Raw genomic sequence first — 18,853 nt, forward strand, 5'->3', positions numbered from 1 at the left:
TCGGGCTCGAGCGCCAGGAGGCGCTGGAACATGCGCAGCGCGGGCTCGGTGAAGCGGCGCCACTGCGAAGGCAGCCCGGGCAGGCGGCCCCGCTGCCAGCGCACGAACTCCTCGAAGAAGGCGTCGGCGCCCGACGCCGCCTCCCACGGGAAGTTCCCGGTGAGCACGCAGAAGATGAGCACGCCGAAGGCCCACACGTCCACGCCCGTGTCCACCGCGAAGCCGTCGGCGCGGCCCGCCTGGCACACCTCGGGCGCCGTGTAGGGGATGGTGCCGCTCACGCGCTTCACGCGGCAGCCCACGCGCCGCGTCATGCCGAAGTCGGCCAGCTTCACGCGGCGGCACTCGCGGTCGAACAGCAGCACGTTCTCGGGTTTGATGTCGCGGTGCACCAGCTGCCGCCCGTGCATGAAGTCCAGCGCCAGGCCTAGCTGCTGCACGCAGCGTTTCACCGTGTCCTCCGGGAGCCCCACCTGTGGCAGGCGGGGAGAGCACGCTCAGGTGCGCCGCCCCTCGCGCCTTTCCTTCTCCTTCCCGCCCTTCCCCCTACTTCCAGCCCTCGCACCTGCGGCGCCACCGGGCCTTCCGGGCTCCATTTCCACCTGGGGCCAGGAGCTGGCGTCCTCCCTTGCCTTGGGCTGGGGCTAGGTCTGGCCTCTTGCTGGCGGCCAGACTCCATTGGGTGCCAGCGCCCCCGCCAGCTCCCTCTGCTCTTTGACCCCCGGCTTTCACCTTCACCCTTTCCCCCAGTAACTGCACAACCTGCTGCAGGTGGGGGTGTGGAGGTGGGTGTGGGTGCTGTGTTAAGTACTTTGTACCATCTCACCAGCACCGCCTAGCGGCGACTATTATGTGCTTTTCCTTCATGGAGGTGGGGGCGGGTAAGGTGGGGGTGGGGTGGGGGAAGGCCTTGCGGCCCATCCGGCAGAGCTGATGCCTTCCCACTCAGGGGTACCCCAGAGGGGCTGCCTCTGGCGCCCCCCTTCCTGGGCAGCTGCTGGACTCCACACTCTCAGTGTGTTATCTGGCTTAGTGCATTGTTCCCAGCGAGGGGCGAGGATGGGTGTGGAACCTGTGTCTTGTTCACTGTGAACCCAGCCCTCCCGACAGGGCTGACCTACAGCGGATGGATGGCAGGAGGGGTCTGATGGGTCTGACCCTCGTGGGGAAGCCCCCCAGAGCAGGTACCTGGGGAGGAATGATGTCAAACAGGTCCCCGGCAGGCGCATACTCCTGGGCGAAGACATAGCAGTCCTCCGTCTCGAACACCACGTCGAAGACCTTGATGATGAAGGGGCTGGAGGAGAGGCTGTTGGTGATGCTCACCTCCCGCAGGAAGTTCTTCAGCTTGGTTTTGCTCTTGTTCACAAACTTCAGCGCCATTTTCATGCCTGATGGGTGGCGACAACAGGAGGGGTGAGGACCCCTCCCTGTGCTCCGACACCCGCACATCCACTGGCCTGGTTCCCAGGCCCAGCCCGGGCGCCAGCTCCGAGGGCCAGGGCCCGGCCGTCTGCCTCGACCAGAAAGGAGCCCGAGGCCAGAGGGAAGGGCCTGGGCGGAGGCCCCCCCACCGGCGCCAGCAGGGTCTTCCGCACCCCCCGGGAAAGGAGAGCCCCCGCTTATTCCACTCTCGCGTCTCTTCCTGCCGCGTCATGTACTCATTTGTCCCGTGTGCCCCCCAGTTAGCTTGCAGCTCCTCAGACATGGGATTCTGTCTTGTTCCCGCTGGCTTTTCTAGCACCCATGGTGAAGGCTGGCACCCAGTAGCTGCTCAGCGGATGCGTTCAATGAATGACAAGAACCAGCCCTGAAGAGGGGCGGGACTGAGGCGGTGAGCTCACGCCCCTGTCTCTGACTGGCCGGAGGACACCTCTCTGAGCCTACAGTGTGGGGAGGCATCAAGCCCTGGTTTAGAGAGAAAGTCTGGGCTAGCCAGTGGGATGTCACCCGAGTTCAGACTCTGTAGCTGCATGACCCTGGCTGAGTGACTGAACCCTTCACGTGGGTCCTCGTATCCCCGAAACACCATGCCCTGTTCTTGAGGACTTAATCTCAGCTCTGTCCACCTCCCTGGGTTCTGCTGTCACCACAATGCAGTGACCCCACAAACACCACGGCCAGATCTGACCTCTCCCTGAGCCCCAGATGTGCCCGGGTGCATCCCCTTGGCCATCCCCAAAGCCCCAGCGGTCCCCCAGCATTGCACCCCCCGTCCGGTCACCCTGCCTTCAGGCTCCTCCTTCGGCAAGCTGCCTGCTCTTCCCTGGGTTGCTTCTCTACCTGGACCCCAGACTCTGCTTCCCCGCTGGCCTCCTGGTCCCCACGCAGAGCCCAGAGCCCCAGCAAGTCCCCACCCTGCTCACCCTGCAGACACTCACCTGTGCCTTTGTAGGCCACTAGGTCAACTTTCCCATAGGTGCCCTTGCCCAGTTCCCGGACGAGTTCGTAGTGGTTGGTGACGTCACTAGCGGCCAGCGTGCGCAGGGTCAGCGCCTGCATGTCTTCCGTGAGGAGGGGCACGCCTGCACCCAGCCCAGGGGCAGTCCCTGGCCCACAGCAGGGCAGGGCGCGGGGCGGCTCTGGCTCGGGGCAGCCCACGCTCATCTTCTCCCTGGCCAGGAGGGAGCGGCACGGAGTGTGTCATCAGGCCAGGCCCCTCCTCGGCCCACTCCCTCCCTCCAGCACCAGGATCGCTGGGGCTGGGCCCGTAGCCAAGCTCCGGATGCCCACGAGAGGGCAACAAGCATCTCTGCTGCACCCCATTCCCCCCGAGCTTCAGGGCAGGCGGAGCCAGCACCCCCCGAGGTAGTCACAGTCGCCGGCCCCCAGCCGAGCCCCACTGACAGACAGGCGTCTGTCTCCGGACACCCCCGCAGGGTGCGGCTAGGAACGCGTGTTCGCGTCACACGTGGACAGGTCGGGTGCGGACTGCACACGTGTGGGGACTGCTTGGCCCCGTCGGGTGCCGGGGTGTGGAGTCCGAGCACACGGCACTGGGGGAAGGAGGAAGACGCCCTGCCTCGTGGGCCTTAGGTTCTGGCGCGTGGGGGAGATGGGCGGCATAGAGAACACACGTGTTACACTGTGTGCGCGCAGAGAAGAGAAGGCAGGCTGTGGGGAAGGGGCCGTCTGAGGGCCGGCTTGAGTGGCGGGTGCTCAGCCGCGTGGTCTCACGCAGCGCGCTGCAGACATGGCCTCACGCTGCAGCCTCCCCCCACAGCGCCAGCCAGCGGGGTACAACCACTGCTGACATGCCAGCCAGGCACAGCCCCACGCCTGCTCGCCACACTCCCAGCCAGCGTCCATGTAAGCTGGGGCGGGCTTCCTGGGCGCGCCCACTCCTCGGGGGTTCCAGGGTTTGTCTCCGGGTGGTGTGGGGGTGCAGCGCTCCAGTGGGGTATAACCGGGCTGGGTGGCAGAGAAGGCCCCTCGGGGCCTGTGCTCTGGTCTGTCTAGTGGGGGAGGGCCAGCCTGGGGCCAGTGCCCAGAAGCAGGTGCGCAGACTTCCCAAGCACGGGTGGCGAGGCCAGCTCTCGGCACCCGCAGCCCCACCCCCTGCAAGTGACCCCAAGGACCTGGTTCCTGAGAAAGCCAGTGTGGAGCCGGACAGCCTGGGGTGGAGCCCAGCTCTGCCTTGCTAGCTGGAGCTCCTCGGGCAAGTTGCGTCACTCCTGTGGCTCAGTTTCCTCCTCTATACAAAGGGCCGGTTGTAAGGACTAAACGAGCTAGCAGATATGGAGGGCTCGGGGATGGGTCACCCCAAGTTCTCTGTGTATGTCTGGGCCCCCTTAGCATGGTTTGTACCCCCCCGCCGAGCACCCCGAGGCTGGGCCGGGGCTGAGCCCTCGGGGGCGCCCTCCTAGACCTGGCCCAGCAGCTCCCCTTCCAGCCCCTTCTCCTCCTCTGCATCCCCTTCCCTCTCAGCACGACCCAGCCTCCCACTTCACACGGAGAGGAGGAACATCAGGAGGGAACTTCCTGGCCTCCCACCCAGCCCCAAACGAGCTCCATCTGCACGTCCTCCCAGCTGGCTGGGAGCAGGGCCCCTCCCCGCTTTGGCGCCCGCCAGGCCTCCTGCTTCCTGAGGATCCTGCTCCCCCCTCAGCCCCCTCCCCCCATTCATGAACAAGTCCCGCTCTGCAAGAACCTTCCCCCCAGCCCCTCCTCTCCTGGGCCTCTGAAAGGGGTGCCCTGGGAGTGTCTAGTCTGAGCCAGGACCCGCCACGCACAGCCCCGACGGAGGCGTGGTGCGGCCCTCGAGACCGGCCTGCGTCTCCGCCCTCGGGTGCCCGGCCCGGCGTGACCTGGCGCGTGCTGCCCTCCGTCCTTCTGCCGCAGTCACCGGTGGGCTGAGCAGTGACAGCTCTCCGCGACTCTTTCCCTGGCTTCTGCAGTGGAATGGGCCACCTCCCCCAACCCCAGTGAAAAACCCCAGGCCACTGCTTGGGGCTCAGTCCTGGGGGCTTTCGAGGGTGTGCAGGGCTGTCCCGGAGGGTTCTGATGAGCACACACACACCCTCTTCGCCTCCAACTCCTCCAGGCCAGGGAGAGCTGCCGGCTGCCCCGCTGACCTACTTCTCCCCGCGTGCGGACTCCCCACTGGCTGCTGAGATGTGAACGTGTGTACGGGCGGGGGGGGGGGGGGCCTAGTCATGCCCTGCCGGTGGCTCTGGGCTGCCTCCGCGAGCCCGGGAGCTGGAGTCTCAGGATGCCCTTCTTCCCTCCTCTCAGGGGCTGCTGGGTGCCTGACTTCTCCCAGCTGCCCTGGGTGGGCACGGAGCCGGGCCAGGGACACAGCCGCCGAGGCTTGGGCCCCCCACTCGCCCCCTTAGTCCCAGGCTCGGCCTGTGTTCTCACCACTGCCCTGCCTCTCTTGGGCCTTGCATATCTCCTCGGCCATCCGCTGCCTATGCACCCGGCCCTGCTCCATGTCCACCTCCTGTGTCTCGTTATCCTCAGCCTCCCAGCCCCCTCACCCCCTAGCCCCAGGAAGCCTTCCCTGCCTGCCCCCCCATGCCAGTTCCTGCTGTACTGAGCCCTGGGGTTCAAACAGTCTGTCTTTCTCAGGGTTCCTATTGATGACCTTGGGGTGTCAGTTGTGTCTGTTCCAACAGACCCCCTCGTCTAGCCAGATCAGACCCAACTCTCTCTCATCCATCCCCTTGGCTCTTGGAGCCCCGTTTTGGGGGTTCCACTTTCACCCACTCCTCCCATGCCAGCATCCCTTTCCCCGCAGGTCTGTTCTCTACTGTGGAATAACCCACACACCTGCCCCTGCGGCTGCGTCACCCCCAGGTGCACACTGCTTCTGACCCAGTTAGGGCGCATGTGACTTAAGGGGTGCAGTAGGGAGTGATGGGAGCAGCACGGGCCTTGGGCTCAGTGGCCTTGGTCTGGATCCTAATGTGCACCACTTTTTAGCTGGTGACTTTGAGCGAGTCACATCACTGCTCTGGACCTCAACTTCCACAGCCATGAGATACTAACATTCGGAGCAGCAGCTCACCTGTCCTTACTACTTGCCGGCCCTGTTCTCAGGATGAGCTCCTCTCGCCTTCACAGCTCTACGAGGTACGTCTTGTCATGTCCCCAGATCAGGGGTGAAGGGAATAAGGCCCAGGGAGGCTAAGTAACTTGCCCAAAGTGCTGGGGCTGGCGCTGAAGCGGGTCCTCTTAATTCTCCATTGTTTCAATCCAGAGTGTCGAGCTGGCCCATCCAGACCCCTTAGTATCCAAGTGGGGACACGGGTCTGGGAGAGAGCGGCGCCTCGGCGGGACACGGGGGCATTCGCTCAGCGGCTGCCGATGGGGCGCCCGCTGCTGTGTGGACTCACGCAGGGCTCCTGACAGGCATGGGAGCACGCGGGCGCTTTCCTCAGATGGGGACTGCGGCCCAGAGTAAGGTAAGACACGCGCCTCCCTGGGGGGCCGAGGGGTGGACGCCTGGCATCAGCCAGCACCTGACCACCATTACCACCGGCTCCATGCGGGGGTGCGGCCGAGGACTCCCCAGCACCAGGCGAGGGGCCCTGGCTGGCCCCACCCCCGCCCTTGGCCTGCCCTGCATCTGCCCACACGCAAGCTGACTGTGCTGGCCCAGGGAACCCTGCTCGCCCTGCCCCTCCAGCGTGTGTCCTCGCTGACCCTGAGGGGGCCTCCACTTCCTGTGTGTGTGGCTGAAGGCAGAGGGTGACACCCAGTCTTCACGGCAGTGGTTGTGGCTCTGACCACGAGGGCTCTGACCCTGCGGGTTGGGTCTTCCGCCGCTGCCGGGAGGGCCACGGGGGTGGGGGGAGGTAGTGCGTCCCAAGCAAGAAGCAAGACTGAACTGCCCCTCATTTCCTGCGGGGGGTGGCTTGAGCTGGGTGCCACTGTTAGGAGTTAGACCCAGGGCACAACTCAGCTGAGGCTACTCTGGGACCTCCCCCACCCCACTTTGGCAAACTTTCACTCTCTGAGCCTCATAAGTACCTTGAGGGGGAGACAAAAACATCTTAACTGAGACGTAACTGACTATACAATTCACCCTCCGTGAGCGAACATTCAGTGCTGTAGTCAATGTGAGAACTGTGCAAACACCGCTAAGACGGAGCCATGTTTCCATCTGAAGGATGGAGAGTGAGGACCGGGAGGTCACGTTTACAGCAAAACCTCAGGTTTCCTCTTGTGTGCAGAGCTGTTACTGGACGCTGCTCACCTCCCCTGCGTCCAGGAGGCGACGGGTCTGTTTCCCACAGTGTGAGGTGAGCAGAAATGATGCGTCACTGCCTGGCCGGGGCCTTTCAGATGGCTCGTGTCTCTCTTCTCCCTTCTGTGTTCTGAGTGGTGCAGAGGAGCCCCAGACCCTCAAAGATGGGGGAGCTACGGGAGCCCGGGTCCCCGGGGTGTTGCGAGGGCTCCTCATTCTGCACCTCCTGTGAGCCAGCAGCAGTCTGTTGTAGTAGGCTGCCGAGTATAGGAGCTCTCTTGTTATAGCAGCAGACACCACCCTGACTCAAGGGCTATGTACTGAGGAAGCAAAAGAGCTAAGATTTGAATGTTTGTACGCTTGGATGCCTGGAGTTGGGCCAGAGAAGGCAACCTGGATGGTGATAATCCAGCTACAGGAGCTGGTGGAAGGTGAAGGGAACTGCTCTTACCCTGTATGGTGAGGAAAGAGGTTGGCAAATGTGGACCGAGTGTGTTGTGCTAACCACTGTGAATTGAATCCTTTAGCAATCACACGATATGTCTGGGAGGCAGGTGCTATCATTATTACCCCCATTTTACAGAGAGGGACACTGAGGCACAGATGGGCAAAGGAATACGCCCAACAGCTAATCCTCAGCAGGGCTGGGACTTGGGCTCAGGCTTCAGATCCGTGCTCTTACGCACTTGCCCTTCAAGGCTCCTGAAGGCTGACCGGGGTGATAGCAATTCAGAACGAGGCAGTTCTCAGCGATACAGCAGGGCGGAAAGCAGAGAGTGGGTGTCCACCTACTGGGGAGTCAGAGGGAGGTGCTGTCAGCCAGGCCTATCTCACTGTCACTCTGGGAGGCTGAGGGGTCAGTCCCTCCCTCGGGCCCCTGGATGCAGGTGCTGAGGCTCCGAGGGTATCCTTGACAGAGCTGTGCCATGCTGAAGGCATGGGTGCTCCTGGGAAGGTCTCCGCCCTGCGGCAGTGCCATTATTATAAGTCCCTGTGAAAAAACAGCCATGAGGTGGAGCTTCAGGTTCTGAGTGGGGCAGATGGTCCCACTGGCCTCTCATCTGTTTGTCTAGAAAGTGAGATGCTGGAACTTCATTCCTTAGCCTGGGCCAGCTTCTGCCGCACCTCCACATTCTGCCCTCACCTGCGCCCAGACACCTCCCTTCTAGCTCTGGTACACCTGCAGTCAGATAAACGGTGCTGAGAGCAGACTGGACCTGACCTTGCCTTGCTCGCACATGTTCGGTGCTTTCTGCTCAGTGTCAATTTCCCTTTCTTTGAGAAGCAGCCTCCTGGTTCATGTGGTTGGGTAGGACTGCTTCCAGATTTTAGTTAGGGGCCCGCCTGACCATCTGCCAGGTCACTCTGACTGGTTCAGATATGAGCCTGTGACCAAAGGCAACCCACTGAGATACAGCCCGGGGGCTCACTGCAGCCCTCAGGAGGGAGCTGCCTCTGACCCTGGGCTGCAGACTGGAGAACACGGGCCTAGAGCTGCTGGGGGTGACTTTATCAGCAGGAGGGACAGCCTGCCTGAGGAAGAGGCGACAGAGAAAAAGGAGATACACACAGCTGCACGCTGAGAGATTTCTGGTGACCTGGAGCCCCTGGCTTCAGGCATGCTGAAAGTCCATTGGACTCTGAGCGTTATGTCTCATGAACCACTACATTTCCTTTTTGACTCAAGTTGGTTTGAGTTGAATTAATGTTACCTGAAATTTAAAGATTTCAGACAAGTATATGTATTTGGGGCCAGGTGCTGTGTTGGGTGCTGGCATGGGGTGAGTAGGTTAGAGTGATTCATCAGAGAAGGCCTACAAGTCAGGAGGCCGATAACAAAGACTCAGGTAACCACAAAGCCAGGGAGGCAATGGTCAGTGTTCCAGCATCCCCATGGAGGGCAGTGTCAATGGGGATCAGGGTGGCTTCCTGGAGCAGGTGACACGTGGATGAGCCTTGAAGAGGATTAATAACCCAACAAGAAGTCCAAGAGCTTCTTGAAAGCAAGCCCTATGCCTTAATCATCTTGCTATTCCTAGCACTTAGCCAAAGTGTGACAAATGCTGGGTGAATAATTCTTTGCATGTTTGGGAAGTTAACTTTTTATATCTTGGCCTTCTTGACTGTCACCTGATGGGCACACAGCTATTTCCCCAGGGCCTTGTTTGAGGTATCAGCAGTCCCATTTTACAGATGCAGACTGACGGCTAGGAGGTTTGCTCAGAACAGCTTGTAGCAGGGCAGGGCTGGAAGCCCGTGTGTCTGCAGGGCTAGGGCTGCCGAACTCAGCCCTGAACACAAGAGATGGGAGCAGCTGCGACTGACGCTGGTCACTGTGAGCAGAGATGCTGGACGTGCTGTCATGAGAATAATGGTGGCAACAATAGCTAGCACTTGGGGACCCTTGTCATGGGCCATGTGCCTCAGGTGAGTGATATAATCCTCCCAACATCTAGTGGCCTGGGAGGAAACTGAGCCACAGATGAGTTATGTCACTGGATCAAGTTCATGCAGTAGTTGGCAAAGTCAAGATTCAAATCCAGGCATTATCATTCCAGTGCCCCAAAGCATACCTATTTGTACTCTTACTGTCTTTAAGATAGAGTAAAAATAATGTATTTTCTCAACATACCAGTGCTTTATATGGCCACGGCCATTCAATCTTCATAGCAACCCCACTTTACAGATAACAGTGCTGAGGCTCAGAGGGGGTAAGTGATTTGCCCAAGGTCACTCAGCTTAGGGTAGAACCAGGGATCGGACCTTGAGCTTTCCTGCCCTATCATCCCTTCTCTACTCTGGGCTGCTGGTTTCCCCCTGGCCTGTCTTCAGCACCACAGCCCTGGACAGCACCCAGGCTGGGCAGCCCTAAGTGCAAAGAAGGGGGAGGTCTGAGGAGGCTAAGCCACCCGGAGAGGAGCTGCTGCAGAATCAGGACCAGGCCTGGGCACATCACCTTTATCTGGGGGGCACACACTCTAAGACCTCAGGGGATGCCCCAACTGCAGAGAGTACCACAAACCCTATATGCACTACATTTTCTCCCTACAAATACATGCCTATGGCAAAGTTTAATTTCTATATTAAGCACAGGAAGAGACTATCAGTAATTCATAAAATGGAACAATGATCACAATAGATTGTAACAAAAGTTAAGTGAATGTGGTGTCTCTCTAGATATCGTAATGCATGTAGTAAATTTACACCCTGGTTCACAGTAGGCGACAGACACCAGGGAAGGTGAATGATGGGTGGGGGAGGGGCAACTACTGCCATTTGTATAACCCACCCCTGCTGAGACTCGTGGGTCTCATTCAGTCCTTGCTCCTTACTTCAGTGAGCTCCTTATACGTAAATTATCTTGCAGCGTGCGCAGGTGTCTCTGCAGGACAGACACCGGGTGCCGGGCTAGGGGCAAGGGTGCCTGGAGCTTCTGTGGTGTGCACGCTGTACCCCGGCCCTCCCCTGTCACGTAGCAGAGGGCTGCTTCTTGGTGGACACAGCAGCTGCCAGCAGCTCCCTTGCCCTCTCTGGGCCTCCACATCCCTGTGTTTCACGTTACTTTGAGATGGGAGAAAGGAAGAATAGGTTTCTCTTTAGCTTGTGCTTGTACGCAGTAACTGGCATCAACACCAGACATTAATAAAGGTGCTTGACCACCCTCAGTACTCACTCCCACTGATCTGAGCCATCATTTCTCAGCTGCTGCAGGAACTTCCTAGCTAGTCCCCCCCCACCCCCCGCCCCCTGCAATCTATTCTTGACACAGCCAGGGAGCCCATCAAAAGCCAATAGGATTGGTTACCCCCAAACTCCACACCCTCCCCTGGCCATCTCTCACTCCCAAGCCCTTACCAACACCCTCAATCCACCCCCCAACCTGACCTGCTCCTCCCTTTCTCTGCTCAGATATTCTGGCTCCCACTGTTCCCCAAAGGTGCCAGTTCCCTAACTGGGGGCTGTTCTCCAGGTACCCATGTGGCTAGGTTCCCGCCAGCTTTCTCAGATGGCACCTTCTCAGCGAGGGCACCTTACTGCACCCCCCTTGTCCCACTGTTTCTTCCCCCAGGAGAGCAGATCACTCCCTAACCTATTATGTAACTGACTGATGTGATGGGCAGGGACTTCGGCGGCTGGTCTGTGCCTGCCTGGCACGGAGCACTTAATGCTTGGTGAATGAATGAGCAAATGAACAAACGAATGAGGCTCTTGGGTGAGCAGTGGGAACCAAGAGGGGGAAGCACCAGTAAAAGGCAGCAGGCAAGGCTGGGGTGCAGGTGATTGAGGAAGTGTGAGGAGCACCCCTCTGCATCCTAGGACTGGTATCCCCGAGAGAGGCTAGAGGCGTGCCCCCCCTGTGCTCAGGAAGGTGGGGGCATCTGGGAACCCCCTCAACACCTTATCTTGAGGAGCCCTCAGTCCATACACCCCAGCAGGTGGCCCGCCCAGCTCTAAGCTGCTCAGCGCCTCTCCTGAGGGTGTCCCTGCTCCTCCCACTTGTGTACCCCAGTGCAGAAGTCTGTTCACACATGGGCTCTCTTATTCCCTGCCAGGGAGTGGGGGCAACTGCCAGGGAGTAGGGGCCCTTGAAAGGCCTGAGAGGTGTTTGGGGAAGCGGTGACCTCTTCTGCTGGCACCCAGGATCCTGGCCAGCTCCCCCCACTGCCTCTCCTTCAGTTTCCAGTCTAAGATATGAGCCTACCAATGGTCCTTACCCCTCCATGGGTCACCGAAGCTTAGTACCCTCCCCACAACGCATCCTCTGAGACACACACCCCTCTGCTTTTAACTCCGGGGGCCGGGCTCCAGCCCTTCGCCCTTGGGCCAGCCCAGACATTCTCTGCCAGCTCAAAGGGAGGACGGGGAAGAAAATGTCTCCCTCAAGTCTCTTCCTCAGGTTTCCCCTCAAGGTGCAGCTGGCTTCACCCCTCTTGCAGGGTGACCTTGGGCAGGTTGTGCCAGCTGCGAAGCCTCAGTGTGCCCACCTGTAAACGGGCCTGCAGACTTACACAGGCACCTCGTGAAGAGCAGGTGCTGCTGGGCTGGGCCTGGGGCCACGGTTAAGTCGTGGACTTTGCCACCCTCGAGCTCGAGGCCCTCTCTGGACAGTGCTTGGTCTTCTGTGCTGTAAATGGGGGTCATTTTGACTCTGCTAAATCTCATCCCTGAACCCACTTGCACCAGAAGGGACTCGAGATCATCTGACTGGGCTCCCCCAGTTCCCTGGGGGGGAGTGTGAGAGGAATTGCTGGGACGTCCCAGCGATCAAGCAGCAGTTTCTCCCCGCTGGCCTCCCCACCAGCAGAGTTCTCTCTGCGGAGAGAAGCTCCACTCCGGCTCTAGCCCCTGCCTCAGCTTCTCCTTCCAGCTGGCCCAGTCTGCCCTTCCCGGACCACATCCTTGGTGGTTATTAATAGCCTGTGACGCTGCCGGCCTGCACCGGTGCCCAGAGCCGGAACAGGCTCTCCAGCCTCCTTCCCCTCCCCGTGGGGAGCGGGGGGCCCTGTGGCCGGGGCGAGGCGGGCAGCCAGCACTCAGGGCTGTCAGGAGGAGAGCGGGGTGGGAGCTCTGACTGGCATGTCCACCAGTGGACAGGTGGCGGCCAGCGGGGAGAGCCAGGCTGCCTGAAGAGGTGAGCCCTTGCCTAGCTTTACTCCTCCCCCTTCCCGGAGCCTCACAGAGGGAAGGGGAGACAGCCCCTAGCTTAGGCACCTGGAGCCCAGATGCAGGCTGGCCGTCACGGTTGCTAGACCTGAGGCTTTGGTTAAGTCACTCACTCTCTGGGCTGCCGTCTCCTCACCAGTAAGATGGGGGTAATAATGGTGCCGGCTACAGTATCAGTAATGAGCCCCTTAGCCTAGGAGCACTTTGTGTATGTGTATGTGTGTGTATAGGCACATGTACACACATATGTATATGCACATGTATGTATATATTTATGTATGTACATGTATATTATATGTATATGTTGATGTTGCCTCACCACAGTTTCGGACGAAGCTGCTATTCTTACCCCACCCCATGCTTCCCAGCTTCTCTGAGGCCGTGGAGGAAGGCCCAGGAGGTGGCTTGGATGAGTCTGGGTCCACAGCGGTCAGTGAATATTCGCTGAGCACCTACTATGTGTTTGGCACTGTTCTTGGACCTGAGATGCACTGGGGAGACACACAGCTGGCCCTGAGGAGCAGACAGTGAAGGGAAGTACAAGATGTCTGTCGGACAGTGACGTGTCCCGAAGGAGAAGCGTGACGGGGAGGCGCTCAGTGGGGAAGGAGATTGTTGGCCGTGGCCAGGGAGGCCCCACTGGGAAGGCTCACACATGTGGACACCGGGGCGAAGAGCTTCCCTGGGCAGGGTGGGGGCCGTGTGTGTATGCTGGGGAGCAGCGAGGAAGCTGCAGGGCTGCGGCATGGTGCCTGAGGCCGGCTGGCCCGGAGGCCATGCGAGCTGCTGGCTTGCACTGCAGCCACTCCACCCGGCCTGGGCCAGGCCCTCCTGACGCTGACTGTGTGGCCGACGCCGAGACAGCGAGAGGCAGCTCGGACCCGACCTGGCTAGGGCTCGGGGTCAGACTGAGTCCAGTTCCTGTTTGGTGTGGCCCCGCGGGGGCGGAGGGGTGGGGGCAGGACAGCCGAGGGATACATCCAGGCCAGTGGCCAGAGTCCAAGCCCGACCAGGCCTTTCTCGTTGACCAGCCTGATGCACTGTGTGAAGGATGGAGAAGTAGGCAGAGGCTTCCCGAGATCCTAGAGCTGCACTTTGAGTAAACACCTTTATGCCTGAGCCTGTACAAATGGGGCTGACATTCCCTCTCTGCCCCGAGACTAATATTAACAGCAAACTCTAGGGGGTACTTGGGGCCATTCTTAATACTTTATAAACATTCATTCACTGAATCCTCACAATGACCCTAAAAGGCAGGAGGTATTAGTACCACCCTCATTTCTGTAGATGGGGGAGCGGGGTCTGAAGCAGAGAGGTGAAGCACCTTGTCCAAAGTCACACAGTGGGGCTGGCCTCTGTTAACTGCAGGCTCCACTCTTCCTCCTGGAGTCACCGGGGACAGGGCTAGAGGGCCTAGGCACCCACTGTCTGCGGAGAATCTCCCTGCTGGTCTGGCCCAGAGTTCTGGCTCAAGACAGCGGGAAGCCTTCCTGCTTCAGTGGTGGCCCAGCACACCCAGGGAGCCTGCCCCACTCCTGCCTCTCAGAGTCACGCTGGTGGCCAGAGGTAGTGGGGAGGTTCACTGCCTCTGCCATGGCTGACTAAAGTCACAGGAAGATGCCTGGCACCGGGAGGGTCCCAGGGGCCTCCTCTGGCCTGGCCAGCTCACCTGCATACCCTGCAGGGTGCGGCACAGGTAGCAGGAGCACACCTTGCGTGGCACACTGCTGCCACAGGCTCCTTGAATCCTCGCCACTTCCCTAGGCTGTAGGGGCTGCTGTTCACCCAGTCTGCAGCTGAAGAAAGGAGGCACAGGTGGCACATCCGAGGTCACACAGCTGTGCCTGGGAATGGCACATACAGAGCTGGGCTGAGATCCCCATGTGGGGTCACGCAGAGCTGTCTCAGGAAGAAACGTCATGCGCAGCGCCTGCACGGGGCGCCAGGCACTGAACAGGGTCCCGCAGCCTCCTTCCGCCATGATGCGGCACAGCCCTGAGTGAGGGCTGAGCTGGGGACCTGGGCCATCCCCTCTCCGGACTGTGGTGAGGGTTGGGAGGGGCTTAACTGGCTCCAGGCCTAACTGGGACCTGCATGGCTGGCTTGGGGAAGACTAAGCCTATTGGAGGCCCTGGTCCTGGCTCGGGCCAGAGGCATCAGCCTGGGGCAGAAAGTCTCAGGGACCATTCCAGTAGGAGCCCTGGCTGAAGGCACCTCATCTAGAAAGCAGAGCTAGGAGGAAGAGAGCCTCGTACAGGACTACGGCCAGGTCGCCCTAGGTCCTCAGGCTAAGCCGTGGGACAAGGGTCTGAACCAGTGCTGACAGATCCTCAGGCTTGAACCTGCCCCCTCCCATAGCAGGGGCACCCCCCTGCTCTAAGTACTACGCAGTACTGCTCTCATATACCGCTTTCCCTTTTGTGGGGACAGCAGACCAGCTATGGGAAACCAAGGCTTAGTCACTTGCCAAAGCCCCTTTTAATAAGAGCCAAAGGTCCCTAAGCAGTATTCTCAGGCTAGGCTCTATCCTAAGCCCTTTCCAGGCTTTGGCTCACCAATCTGTCTGATAACCCTCAGGTAGGCAGGTTATTTTAACTTATTTTCCACATAAGTTAAAGTTCAGAGAGGTTAAGTGACTTGCCCAAGGTCACACAGCAGTTAAGTGGGCCTGAAACCCAGGCAGAATCCACAACCTGCGCTTCAGCCGTGGCTCCCTGCCATCTCCTCTGACCTTGGACTGCGTGTAGACCTTCATCCAGGGAGATGGCTCACTCTCTTCCTGGGTCAGGCCACTGCTGGACCTGGGATCCTGATCCCAGTGACACCCGTTGTTTTTATTAATGTGAAAGGGATGTCAATATTTTTGGGTGATTCCTGAATCTGGGACCCCCCCATATGACCAAAACTTAGAACTATGGACTCAGTCATAGAAAGTTAGAGTAGCAGAAAGCTGATAGCTCAGGGAAACTCTAGTCTAATTGCGCTCTGGACAATTAAAGTGAGGCCCAGTGAGCAGTTCCTGCTAAGAGGCCTGATGCCACAACATCTAGAGCCTTGGGTTTTTGCTACTAAGTGGGATGTTAAAGCCGAATTTGGGTAGCTAAATCCTAGAATGGGGGACGGGGTATAAGGTGGCGTCTGGAGTGGAGATTGAGCCCAGGCTGAAGATGAGCTGGTGAGAGGAATTCAGGTCCTCTCCACAACTTAGCCCTGGAGACCCTGGAGGGATATTACTCTCTGCGTGTTCTAACTTGGCCATGGGCTGGTCACAGATGAAGGTCACCTGCCAAATAAAAATTTTCTGGCTTCCACCTTCCTCCTGCAAAGTCAGATGCCTGCAGGAGGGGTGAGCTGGTCACGTAAATGAGTAAGCAGGCCAGGCGGGGCCTCGTTGAGTGGGAGGGGACGTGCTCTCTAAGAAGGTGGTCATTCTTCAGCTCTGGCCTGGGTTGGTGTCCTATCAGCTGATTTTTCCAGAGAATCCAGAATTCAATCTTTGTATGTAATTTTTTTTTTTTAGCACTGGCAACAAATGCAAACATTAGAACAACATGGTTTGCAAAGAGCCACAAAATGTGCCTATAAGCTGCAGTTGACAACATGCATTATACAATATGCTGGGCACTGGGTTAGACGAGGCCGGTGCAGAGCATGAGAGACCCGCTGCTTCCTGGAGCTCGGGGTCTCGATGATGAGACGTGCTCACTGCAAACACAGACCTGGGAGCCCGACTCCCAGCCACCAAGCCATCAACCAACCAACTCAGTGCCCCACCGGGGCCAGGTCAGAAGGGCGGTGGAGGCAGACTGCTCCTGAGCCAGCCATGGGGGGCTTCTCAGGTTAGGGGAGAGGAGACAGCAGGCGAGGGAGGGAGGGAATGTGCAAGGGCGAGGACATGGGGTGAGGTTGGGGGCATACCCAAGGCCTCTGACTGGCTCCATGGCTTCCCACTGCAGCCTCCCCTGAAGGCTGGGAGGGGAATCTCACTTCCCGACCCTTAGGCTCAGGGTTCTCAACTGTGCAGCAGACCGGGATCAGGCACTTCGGGTGTGGGGCCAAACACTGTCCACTCTGGCCTCTGGATGGTTTTCCTTAGCCATGTGACTCCTATCTCTGCTCTTTGGCCTCTCCCCTGCTCCCAGGCCTGGAAGTTGGGATGAAGCCCTGCGCTCCTAGAACCCTCTGGGGGAGGGAAGGACACACCTGGACGCTTTTTGCCGTCATGCCCACCAAGAGTCCACCTCTGCCCCTCTGCAGAGTGAGGGGTTCACACTCACTTCGGGAGATGCCACAAGCTTGCCCAAGGCCACCTGGTCTTCAGGGCACTGGGCTCCCCTCAGGCGATGCAGAGGAGGGCTACCCCAACTGTCCTTGAATTTGCAGGAAGAGCTGCCAGAGGTCTGGCTTGAAGTACCCCCAATCTCTTCTGTGAGTTACATCTTCCCTTGAGGGAAGATGTGCAGCAGGTGGGAGTAAGGGCACCTAGAGATGGGAAGGGGGGGGACCGGCTGCTTAGGCACAGGGTCCCCAACTATGCATTAGAGTGGGGATCAGGTGCTTCAGGCTTTGAGTCAGGCGCTGGTGACCTGGGCCCCACCAGGTCCACCTCAACTGACCCAGCCAAGTGTGGCCTGAGCAGATTGAGAACCGCCTGGAAGGTCTGATGATCAGGGACTAAGGAAAGGGGATGTGTGACACCAGCTAAAGGTTCTGCTGAATGAATAAACAAAGTGACACCTGGAGGGCCCCCTGCTGCGCCCAGAGGGCCCAGAGGGAAGAGGCTGGGGAAGCCCCTGCAGCCCAGAGTGTGTTCCCTTGGCACAGTCCAGCCTTTTCTCAGGACCTCTGATGCAGAATTTCAGGGTACCACATCCCCTGGGTTCTCATCTTCCCATGAGCTTAAGGATTTGGAGTCCAGGACTTTACTGTGACCCAGACTGGGCACTGATTTGTATGCTGCCTGGAAAGCTGAAGAGAGAACCTAGGGCGGTGCCTGGTATTCAGAACACACTGACTCAAGCAGACGTTTGGCCCTGGGAGTTTGGAGGTCAGGAGAAGGGAAGACCTTGGGTTTGCTGGCCCAGGGCACAGGGAGCCAGCCTGGTACCCTGACCTGAGGTGGCTTCTTCATCTAGACCACCTCCCCTCCTCTGAACCAACGCCGCCTTGGAAAGGGCTTGCCCCCTCCCAGTCCTGCACAAAGTGCAGCCTGGGTGAAGACCCTCACCAGTGGGATCACAGAGAAAATAAGAATTTCCATCCGTTCTCTCAAAAACATCCCTCCCTTGCCCTCTCATAGACAAAGACAACACACCCAAAGCCCCAGCCATCACCCTAGGGTCTATACCGCCCGCCCCCCTCACCTCTGGACACCCCCCAGATGGCTCCTGGGGGGCACTTCACTTGAGAACTCATCCGGCCTTGGGGGGAGGGTATGTATAGACATTCTGTGGACAGAGGGCCCAACAATTCCAGGCTCAGGTTTTTTGGGGGGGACTTTTCATCCTCTTCCCCCCCCCCTTCTGTAGTGCAAGGGACTACACCACCGCTCCCTGGTGGGGTCGGGGAGCTGTGGCCAAACCCCAGGGCTAGGGTGTAGGGTGGGGGAAGGGAGAGGAGGAGGGGGCGGCTCCTCCGTGCGAGACACAAAGAGACGTCCTTCAGCCTCGGCTCCATGGCGACGCTGGGGAGGGGGTAGTGCGCACCAGTACTTCCCCCACCTGCAGGGCTAGGGCCCTCGGCGGCCACTCACCTGCTGCCCTTCACCTGGGCCTGGCTTACCTGGGCTGGGGCCGCGGGGACGCCGCGGCAGGGGGCCTGGGCGCCGTCTCGGTCTTCGTCAGCCCGGCCCCAGGGGCACAGGGCACCACAACCGAGGGCTGGGACGCGCAGGGCGGCGCGAGAGGCTCAGCGGCCTCAGTCCCGGAGCTTGGAGGGGGTCCCAGGCCTCTTGCTGGTGAGGAATAGCTCTAGGGGTCCTCGGGTCTCTAGATTTGGGATTTCTGCGTGCCGGAATGGGGGGTTCAAGACCCCTGATCTAGGGGCGTTCTGAGCTGTCTTCGTGTCTTGAGGTGTGGAGTTGTAATGAAAACCAAGATCTTGAGAGGGGATCCCCGCAATCCAGAGAGGGGGGATCGCTGCGTCCTAGGTCTTGGGGGGGGCCAGGTTTAAGAGGGGGAGTCTTCTCGGTATCGTAGGGAGGTCGCTGTCTTCTGAATGCGGAGCACTCTCCGGTTTCCCCGGCTGGGGAGTCGCTCTGTGTTGGATCTGGAGGGGTCCCCGCTTCCCTGGGGGTCTCTGGGTCCTGAATGTGGTGGGGGATCCCCGTGCTCCCGGCTGCGGGGGCTTGCTGAGTCCCGGCCACCAGCAGGAGCTGGGAGGAAGCCCCTCAGCCGCTGGGGGGCTCCGTCGCCGCGGCTACGAGCAGCCCGGCCCTGCGGTCCCGGACCCCGGCCTGGTCCGGGCTCTGGTTGCGGCTCCGGCTCGCGCTCCGCCTGG

At 59.6% G+C, this 18,853-nt stretch overlaps 1 protein-coding gene across 1 annotated transcript in view; it reads right to left on the bottom strand.

Annotated features, from left to right (window-relative positions):
• Positions 1 to 18,853, bottom strand: part of SBK1 (SH3 domain binding kinase 1) — a 46,732-nt gene that overhangs the window by 2,323 nt on the left and 25,556 nt on the right. Inside the window, exons 2-4 of the mRNA XM_004691700.2 lie at positions 2,382 to 2,614; positions 1,189 to 1,391; positions 7 to 473 (exon numbers count right to left, since the gene is read on the bottom strand). Of these exons, the coding sequence (XP_004691757.1) occupies positions 7 to 473; positions 1,189 to 1,391; positions 2,382 to 2,607 (896 nt within the window). The 5' untranslated portion in view covers positions 2,608 to 2,614. The remainder of the gene's footprint in view (positions 1 to 6; positions 474 to 1,188; positions 1,392 to 2,381; positions 2,615 to 18,853) is intronic.

Source organism: Condylura cristata, unplaced genomic scaffold, assembly GCF_000260355.1.
Source record: "Condylura cristata isolate star-nosed mole 26May11 unplaced genomic scaffold, ConCri1.0 scaffold00032, whole genome shotgun sequence".
Lineage (NCBI taxonomy): Eukaryota > Metazoa > Chordata > Mammalia > Eulipotyphla > Talpidae > Condylura > Condylura cristata.